General features: G+C 42.0%; 1 protein-coding gene across 2 annotated transcripts in view; it reads left to right on the top strand.

The window, feature by feature from the left end:
- Window positions 1-1,890: 1,890 nt before the first annotated feature.
- CACNA1I (calcium voltage-gated channel subunit alpha1 I) overlaps window positions 1,891-9,545 on the top strand; it is a 90,048-nt gene continuing 82,393 nt past the window's right edge. For both annotated transcript variants that reach the window (XM_064453976.1, XM_064453966.1), the window contains exons 1-2: window positions 1,891-1,997; window positions 3,001-3,134. In XM_064453976.1, the coding sequence (XP_064310046.1) occupies window positions 1,905-1,997; window positions 3,001-3,134 (227 nt within the window). In that variant the 5' untranslated portion in view covers window positions 1,891-1,904. The remainder of the gene's footprint in view (window positions 1,998-3,000; window positions 3,135-9,545) is intronic.

The raw sequence follows: 9,545 nt of genomic DNA, 5'->3' as shown, positions 1-9,545 counted from the left end.
TTTGAACAGTCTGGAAGAGAATTGCAGTCTTACCCGAAAAGCCCTCGGGAGCTAATGGAAACCTCTCTAATTGCTTTCCTGGGCTTTGTATCAGATCATTAAAGAAACATGTAAAAGAGAAGGATAGAAAGTTGAAGTTGTGCTGTGTAGGCCTCTGAGCAAACATATTATTTGTGCCCTTTTTGTGTATTCCTCTCAGAAAAGACCTCTGGATTTGAAGCTGACATCGAGGGTGGCCTCCACATGCATTACTTTGTACAGCACTTGGGATTAATTTAATGAGGGACAGTGATAACACATTCTTGAAATCATCTCTTAGGATGATTGGCACAGTATAGTTGGTGCCCTGCTCTTGTCTGATTTTGCAAATGAAGGTAGCTCACTGAAAACCAGGTGGGGGAGATGAAAAAGAATTAATAATCTTCTAGATCAGATTGTGTGGATTAGTCATGAACCACTGACAGAGAATGAGCATGGAAGAGTTTCTCAGAATGAACCATAAATGTTGAGCGTCTTTCAGAAGTGACCAGAGATACAGGCCACTGTTTTGGATTCAGTTCTGCAAGGACTGAAAATGGATGCACTTAGTAGGTTGTATTTTAACTAGATAATTTCTTGGCTTTGTTATTTTAAATTGAAAAACAAAAAAGAGTTTTATCTGGCAATGGAAACTGAGCGGATATATTTATGCGAGGTGTGTAAAATACCCAAGAAGGGTAGTTCTAACAGAGGTTGGAGGTCTGTTCTCATTAGATCTACATCACTGTTTTGCAGTGTGAATGCTGGAAAGATATGACAGAAACATGGCCACTTTTAAAGCTAAAATACTGTAGTATCCAATGAGTTCTTGGGTAAGTGTATATCAGATGTTAAGACTCTTTCAGGAGTCTCCTCCTCAGAAGGAGAAGGATGGGGAAGAGGAGGCAGGTAGAGGGTGTGGAGAGCACAGAAAAGGTCACACAAATACACCATTTTTAAACCTATTCTGGAATATATAAATGAAGTGGCACATGTTGAAATTAAAAGGCAACAAATGAAAAATAAATAGATGGAAACAATTTTTAATGTAAAGTATAATTAGCCAAAGTAGCTCACGGCTGCCAACTGTTATCGAAGCAGATATTTTAGTAAGATTATCAACAAAGGGTTCAAATGAATAAGCAAAGCATCTGCAGGGACACCAGTGTAGCTGAGAAAACAATTATAAGGGTTATCAATCCTCATGCTTTAGGGCATAAACAGATCACCAGCTGGGGTCAGAAATGCAATTTCCCCCCATGGTTACTGAATAACTTAATTAGGCACATTGTGGAGTTTTATTCAGTATGGGTCACTGCTGGAAGCAGAATAACAGATTAGATGGACCATTGACCTGTTCCAATATGGCAACTCTTTATCTCCAAATTCCTCTCTGAAGGGAAAAGGGAGACTTCTAGCCTTGTGTTACATCCCCTTCCCACACGGGCAGTAATCACCAGCCTCACATAAGAGGTCTGGCTGTCCATTTTCATTTTTATTCCTAGATCATATAGGTCTCTGCTACGCTTGAGTATAGGCCACCATGGAAAGTCTCTTCTGTGTATTTGAAAGATTCAATAAACCAACAGGAGAGGAATGAGCATGTGTTTAACTACGGTAATGATTTGACTTGTATACATACTTTAGGCCTCTGTGTTACATCTACTTTCCCCTTTTCTAAAGAGTTTTGACTTAATTAAGGAGTGGCATGGTGAGGAACCAAGGGTGGAAAAACATCAGAATGTTATAAATCAGCCTACCTGTAGTTGTTATTTCCCTTAATCTTCCTATTTTGTCACCCCAAGCCTAGAGCAAGCTTATCTCAGCCATGATGCTTTTACAGAAGTTTTCCTTGACTCTTTTCCACCTGGTTTGAGTGTGTCAGCATGATGGTGATTTTATTAAACTGCGTTACCCTGGGGATGTATCAGCCATGTGAGGATATGGACTGTCTTTCTGACAGGTGTAAAATCTTGCAGGTAAGCAGACTTTCTTCTTGTTGTGATGGTGCCTCAGTCCAAGTCACAAATTTTCATGCATGCTTTCCTTCAGCGTGTGGGCAACTCCTTCCCAGACAGGTTGGCGAGAATGTCCCTGGCAGTAAGCTATCCTGTTGTAAAATGGCAAGAGCTTGCTTTGAGGAGGCAAATGGGGTGAAAGAGTAACGAATGAATTCAGCTTGTGACTATGCAACACAGAACAGTTGCTAACCTTCCTGATCCTGTGCATAAGCAGGGGTTTCCTCACATAGATAGCTATAAGATACGTAGCTTAGAGGTAAGCCAGGGAGAAATAACTAAGGTTACAGTATCCAGGCAGCAAAGAATAGCAGCTCCCAGAGCATTCACTACTCTGTTGAGGAGCAACGGTGCTACTGAATCCATAGGTGGCATTCAGGATGCCCAAAGGGAGGGGGAAAAAAAAAAGGTATGCCAAGAAGGGCCATGGGGACATCCAGCCTATGAATGCACTAGCTGTGCTTCCTGCTTCCTCAAAGAGGTGGTGACAGCCATGTTTGTCATTTATAGTGTTGCTGAGGCTGTGACATTCAGATATCCAGTCTCCATCTGTGATTCGTGTGTGCTGAGCAAGCTGTGCATGAAGCTGCACTTTGTCCTCAGCTGAGGCATTTGCAGTGGATTCATGAGGAATTCCTCCTGGGAGACCTTGGAGGGACAGTGTTTCCCTGGCCAGGTTTGGACCTGCTGGTGCTGAGCCAACACCTCCTTTCAAGTCCATGTTAGAAGTCTCTGAGTCTACATCAATTACTTTTCCCATGGGGAAAAAAAAAACTATAAAAGCCCCTTGCTTACTTCAGCATCAGGAAGCTGTGATGCCAGGGCTTCATGGAAGAAGCTTTTCTAGCCCTGCCTCTAACTCATTTTCAGAAGTACTGAATTTTGTATTTATCTCCCATTCTGTGTTTTAAAGTCCAAGGCTGAAATTGCTTATCAAACGTGCTCTTGGGTTTCTGTTTGGCAGGTATTTGATGATTTCATCTTCATCTTTTTTGCTATGGAAATGGTCTTAAAGATGGTGGCCTTGGGGATCTTTGGCAAGAAGTGTTACCTTGGAGATACCTGGAACCGCCTGGATTTCTTCATTGTCATGGCTGGGTAGGTCAATAGTTTCTGGGTTTATTTGTTCTGTGTTTTCTAAAATCTTGCATGGAACAGAAATGATGTAACTGAGGGGAAACTTTCCACTCTGGTCCTACTCCAGTACATCTGTCAAACTGGAATCAGACATGCTGGGGTTAGCAGTCTATGGAAGAAACAGTAGACAAGGCGGCTTAGCTCCCCAGCTGATGTGTAGCCATCTATCTTTGCACAACTTCAGTAGAGGATGTTACTTTGAACTAGCTGAAGACCTAGCCCAGAAACCTTTTTAAAGTTTGCTTTTAAAATGCCTGAGTGGAAGAGGTGCAACCTTTACCAGACCCAGCACTCTGTTTCCAGCAGCAGTGCTTTGAAGGTAGGAATGTAATTTTTGTTACTCTGGGCTTTTTGTCTTTGTATTGCACTGGCCTTACCCATGGTACTGTTGGGACAAGTTGACATTTGAGTGTTTTTTACAGCAAAGTTGCTATGGTGAAGCTCTGATTTCTCCTCTACATGTATGAAGTAAAAAGCCTACCAGGATTTGCTTATTGAATCACAGCAAATTGTCCATCTCTGATACCAGCAGGCATGTGCTTTTTTGGAATTTGTCCATTTTCAGTTAGATTGCCTGTGGTATAGTAAAAAAAAAAAAGTTCAGAAATAAATATGTAATGTTGCTGTTCTCACAGCAAACAGGTGAACATCTTTTCAGAGAGACCCCAAATTTCCTTTTCCTCCCAGCAAGGAATTACCCACATTTGCTGTCACTTGGAAGTGTGTGTTACTGACTGAGCCAGCAGTGAGTTCGAGCTCACTTTTCAGAGTTTTCCCCTGAGGTGCAGAGCAGCACTGTCTTTATATTTGCTTTTGACACAGTTCTACAGCAAGACTTGAAAGTCATTCCCTCTGGAGGGATATATAATTGTTTGCTTCCGGGGGGAGAAGAGATTTTCAAACTCAGTTCAGTTGTAAAAGTTTGAGGGCTGATTCTCAGCCAGCTTGCGCATGAAAGGAGGACAGGCAGATGAAAGCGGTAGCTTTTTCTGAATTAGCGCAACATGCGTGAGATGTGAAGACCTTTTTTTGTGGCTGAGCCTGCTGTGAGTAGCATCTGATATAAAATGGCCTGGCATGGGGACTGCGAGTTCATCAGAAAAGACTAAGTTAAAGCACCTGACACATGGTGAGAAAAGCCAGATCATTGTATGTTCTAGCCTGAGCTCCTGGTGGCAAAACTGCTGGTGACTGTATGCAGGGAAAGCAAGACCCTACCATAGCAGATGCTGAGGAGGAAAGGGAAGAACAGGTGTGTTTGAAAGGGGGACACTGGAGCTCACAGTGCTCCCCTGTGTAGACGATGTGCTGCAATATGCCGGCAGGATCTGCTCCAGGTGGGAACAGGATAGCTGGCGTATTGGGGTAAAAGGCCTGGGAACCTGGGGTCTAGCTCTGCCTGGTGTCCCTGCAATCATGGTATGTCAGTGGTTCTGTCTGGAGAGATGAAGAAATCAGTAGGGCAATGCTAAAGGAAAGAGGGTGAGCTCAAGTGCTTACTCCATGCAGGAAACAAGTGAAAACCATGCTACCTATATGAGAAGGGAGTAAACCCTATTTACATATTTCCCTGCGTTGCCATTGCTGGCAGAAATTTGAGGAGAGAGAGTCTTTCTGCATCTGATAACAGTACTAGGAAAAAAGCTTATATTTGAACTCCTTTCAATGCCAAGGAGACTTAGAATCAACTCCTTAGATATAAAATAATCGGTGTGGAGGATTTTTCATTTCAGGTCCAAAACCAAGAGAAATTTGTTTCCTGATTTCTATACAACTGTCCTCACGAGGTGTCAGGCTGAAATGATAGTAATCTCATTAGAATATCTGATTTCAAAAGACTTCTGCTAAAGAAAGATTTTTCCATTTAGTTATAGAGAACTAATGACTATATAATGTATTTCAAGTTATAAAAGCTTGTGGTTATTAATTCATTATTCTTTGAAATTCATTAAAATTGTCTGCACTGTTTAAATCAAATCCAAAGCTCAAACTTGGCCTTACATACAGACTGCAGGCTTTTATTTAACCTCAGATTTAAGCTCTAAGCTCTATCCTGGTTGGTCCCACACCTGGATCATGGCTTCAGCTTACTGTGGGTCCAGATGCTGCCTTAGCCTTCTGACTAAGAGAAGACATCCTGCATTAGGTTTTGAATGCCGCTGAGTTAGATCCTGGTCAGAGGCTAATCAGTTTTCTCTAAGGGCCTTCTCCTTTTCATGGTCCTGTACTCTCATTGCCTGCAAGGGAGCTCATAAATTTGGCTCTCAAGAACCGAATGATGTTGGGATATAATGCACTGTCTAGAAGACACGCAGCTTCTCTCAATTTCAAGAATGAGGACTGTGCTTCCTTGCTCCTTCTCTTCCCTTCTGTCTTTCCAAATAAACACCAGCAAGGCAGCAAAGGTTGGAAGAATAAATTGTAGCATGGAAAAGCAAAGTGCAGTCAAGGGACCATTCTGTTGGGCGTTCCTGGGCAGCTGAGATACTTCCATCTGGCTAGCTGCATGACAGCATGTTTTATCAAAGAGCATAACGATTATTTGCTGCTATTGCCCCAGACAGTGTTTTGGTTACATAAACCATGTATTCAGGCATTCATTTGTAGTTTTCTCCTCACTTCCTTGGAAAGCCATAAGCTGTAGTTTTAGTTAGCTGAATTCCCTCATGTGCCCCTGCCCTGCTTGCCCCTGCTCCCCACGCAAACCAGCAGCTCAAGGAGGAAGACTCCATTGTCACTAAAAATGTTCAGTTTCCATGGCGATAGGAGCTGACATCACCAGAACTTTCTCCCTTCTTGCATGATCCCTCCCCCAACCACCTTCAACACGTTTTCTTCAGAAAGGATTAGAAAAAAACCCAAAACAACAGTTCTAAGTCAATGCTCTGCATCATTGCTCCCCTTGGAGCTCCTAAAACCAAGTGAGGTAATTTGGGTTGAAGAATTCCAATACTCTTTTGCGCACAAGCAACCAGAGATGCAGATTTAGCTTGCTGATGCTCCAGTTCCCAACTACTTGCTGGTGACAGGAGGTTGCAGGTTCCCAGACGTTTCAAGCAGACTGTGCTTGTCACCAGCTGTCCTGGTGGGAGTCCCTCTTCCCCTGCGTTTGTGATGAGATCTTGTCTGTCGTTATTTGTTTCCCACAGCAATGGGTGCATTTGGAGAGCTCGATCTGAGGTGATTTCAAAGGGCAGCTTCCTAAGTTGAGAGACTACTAAGTTTTGAAAGTGGAGAGAATGCGAACACTAATCACATTGGACATGCAGGCCAGTGTCTCTACGTGCATGAATTTAGGAGAAAAGTCACTTATTTCTGGGCTAGCGCTCATGAGCTTTTTAAGTCAGGCAGTTCTCCAGCAAAAAAATGAGTGAGCAATTTCTCCTGCTCGCTCTACTCTGTGAAGCAGTTGTGTTCACGTACAGTTGGAGATGATGCTGCTGTCCCTCTGGGAAGGGAGATATCTCTTTGCATGACTCTGTCCTGAGGGTTCGCCTGCAAGGACTGAATTCATGCAACCTGCCTGGCCTTGGGGGCATTCATTCCACTGAGGGTCTGTTCTGCCTCTCTTGAGCCAACTGCCGTAATTAGCAATATGTGGTGGGAATTATGTCTGTCTCTGCTGTCTTCTGTGGCATGTCCATGACGTGTTCTGGTATGCAATTTACTTGTGTAAGTAACTAGGTAGGATAAGGGGGAGAGGGTTTCACTATGTGGACAGAGGGATGATTGTGATGACAAGTGTCAATGCCAGAAAATATCTAAAACCTTTCCTTAATTACTTGCTGCTTGGAGTACAATGGCTGAGGAGAGGCTAGTGTATCTTTCAGAGAATGCCCTGTGTTTGCCCCTCTCCATTATCACACTGGAGCTTGCCACATAGATCTCGTAAGCTCTGGTCAAATCCCATCCTAACCATGCCTTTGATGAGAAGAATGGCATGACTTTGTATATTTTGGCATTTTAGAATATACTTGCAATGTTTGTTAACAGCTTTTAAAAGTGGTGAACATCAGAACAAGACACAGTACTCTGTGTAGCCTCTTCAATGCCTTCGGGGGTAATACAGTCTCTCTACTCCAGCCTGAAATTTCCCTGTTCCTACAGCCAAGGATTGCAGTATCTTATCTAATCAATCACTGCATCTCCCTGTCAATTCATTCAGCTGCTTTCTCCATTGCCTCCAAGCTTGGTCAGTTGGGTTTTTCCACCCCTACCCGTCTCCTCTTCTGAAGAGAGAAAATCCCTTCCTATTAGTAGGAGCAGAAAACTTTCTTCCCAGAAGTATGCTGTTAGATTTGTTCACATTGGAGTACATATTATTTGCATTTCCAAAGCAGTTCATACTGTTCTATATTGCTGACTTTTCCTCTTCATTTCTTTTTTTGTTTTCCTAAAAATATGCTTCAACTGCAAAATCCATCAGTGATTTTTTTTTTTTAAATTTTCTGCCAGGTTGTGATAAATAAATAAAGAACAGAGCAGTAAAAATTGTGCACTACAGAAGTACATCTGTTCACGAATGAGTCCCCATTTATTGTTGCATATGAGGTTTATTACTTAGCCAGTTTTTCTCCAGCTAATGTATGTCATGATGATTTCATATTATTCCAGCCATATCAACATAATTACTTGTGTGAACCAGACTTGCAATCTCATAAGAAATTATAGCACATTAGTTTGATGATGTCTATTTTTCCTTAAACCTGTGTTGATTATGGTTAATTTTATTATCCACCTTTAATCCGTAATCTATCAAAGCCACATATTGGCAATTTCATTACTGTACTGTGATCAGCATCAGTCCAGTCAGCCTACTGAGATCACTGTGTTTCTAAAGTACTGGCACAATATCAGAATTCCTCTGACCCTTGGACGCTTTCCCAGTTTTCTGAGACTAATCAAAAATCATCAGTACTGGTCCAGATCTTTTCTGGACATCTGTTTTAAAGCTCTTGGATATAAATTGTCCAGGCCTGCTTATCTTAGAATATCCTTATTTTGATAGGCACAGCCTAAGATACTTGATCACAGCTGGAGCTGAAGCTAGCTCATTATCTTCTATGGTACACATACATCACCTGACCTTCCCCATAGAACTTCTTTTTAACCTAAGTTTTTTGCCTTTTTACACTGTTTGTGACAATTCTGTTTTCTTGTTCGAGTGATTAACTTGTACCATTTTACGTGCTTGTTCAATTTTATGTGCTTCTACAATTTCCATCTCCTAATTTATAGCCATTGGTATCAGCTTTCCCTCTCTTGCTATTATTACTACGTTGCTGCTTTTGCTTTCACTTATGTTGTACTATCTTTTTTGCCTGTTCAGCTTTCTCGCCTCTACTGAAGCTTCTTGGACACCTGATAAATATTCCTAAACACCACTTGACTGTCATCCACAGTTCATGAATTAGTCTTTATCCTGACCTGTTTGATGCATGCTGTTTCTGTGTGTTTTCAACTTCATGAATACGGCCTCTCTAAATCCACCAAGTATATCTAGTACTGTTTATGACCTTACTTGATTTGTACATAACACATGTAATCAAGTAGTCCTAGCTTTAAGTTCTGTGATTAAATAAAAAAAAAGAAAAAGCACTTAATAGTGTCTGTATCTCTTCCATCCTTAAATGCAATGTTCTTTGAGTTGTAAGGCACATCACTTTAAATGCTCAGAAATTGCAAGGAGATTTAAGTGTCCTTGCACATGTTGCCCAAATTCAACTCTTGCAGGTGGATAACGGGAGGGTTTTTCTCCTCTGAATTACAGACCAATATCAACAGAGCTAGTCAGCCTGTTTTCTAGTGTGATTGGACATATCCAATCACATTCATAGGATCAAAGGATAATTCATGTTGGAAAGGACCTTGTGAACTCTCCAGTCGAATCTTCTTCAAGGAGGGTCAGCAACAAATTCAAGTTAGATCGCTTAGAGTTGTCTAGTCAAGTCTTGAAAACTACCTCAGACAGAGACACCACCACTTCTCTGGGCCCCAGCCCCACTGCTGATTTATCTCTGTAACAAGTCTGAACCTCCCTTGCCTGCTTGGATTTATGTCCATTGTGTCTTTTTCTCCTGCCATGCACCTCTTTGAAGAACATCTCCTTACTGACCTCTTCATAGGTACGAAGGAGCTGCTGTTAGTTCCCTCCAAAATCATCTCCTCTCCAGGTTGAACAAGCCCCCATCCCTCAGCCTCTCCTCACAGGGCAAGTGCTTCAGCCCCTGAGCATCTTGGTGACCCTCCACTGAACTTGCTCCAGTTTAATAACATCTTTCTTATATTGGGGGGGCCAAAACTGAATATGCTATTTTAGATGTGATCTACCAAGTGCAAAGTAAAGGGGATAATTGCTTCCCTCATCTACTG

Source organism: Phalacrocorax carbo, chromosome 1 (assembly GCF_963921805.1).
Source record: "Phalacrocorax carbo chromosome 1, bPhaCar2.1, whole genome shotgun sequence".
Classification (NCBI taxonomy): Eukaryota; Metazoa; Chordata; class Aves; order Suliformes; family Phalacrocoracidae; genus Phalacrocorax; species Phalacrocorax carbo.
The sequence above is the reverse complement of the archived record's forward strand: the minus strand, read 5'-3'. Positions and strand labels throughout refer to the sequence as shown.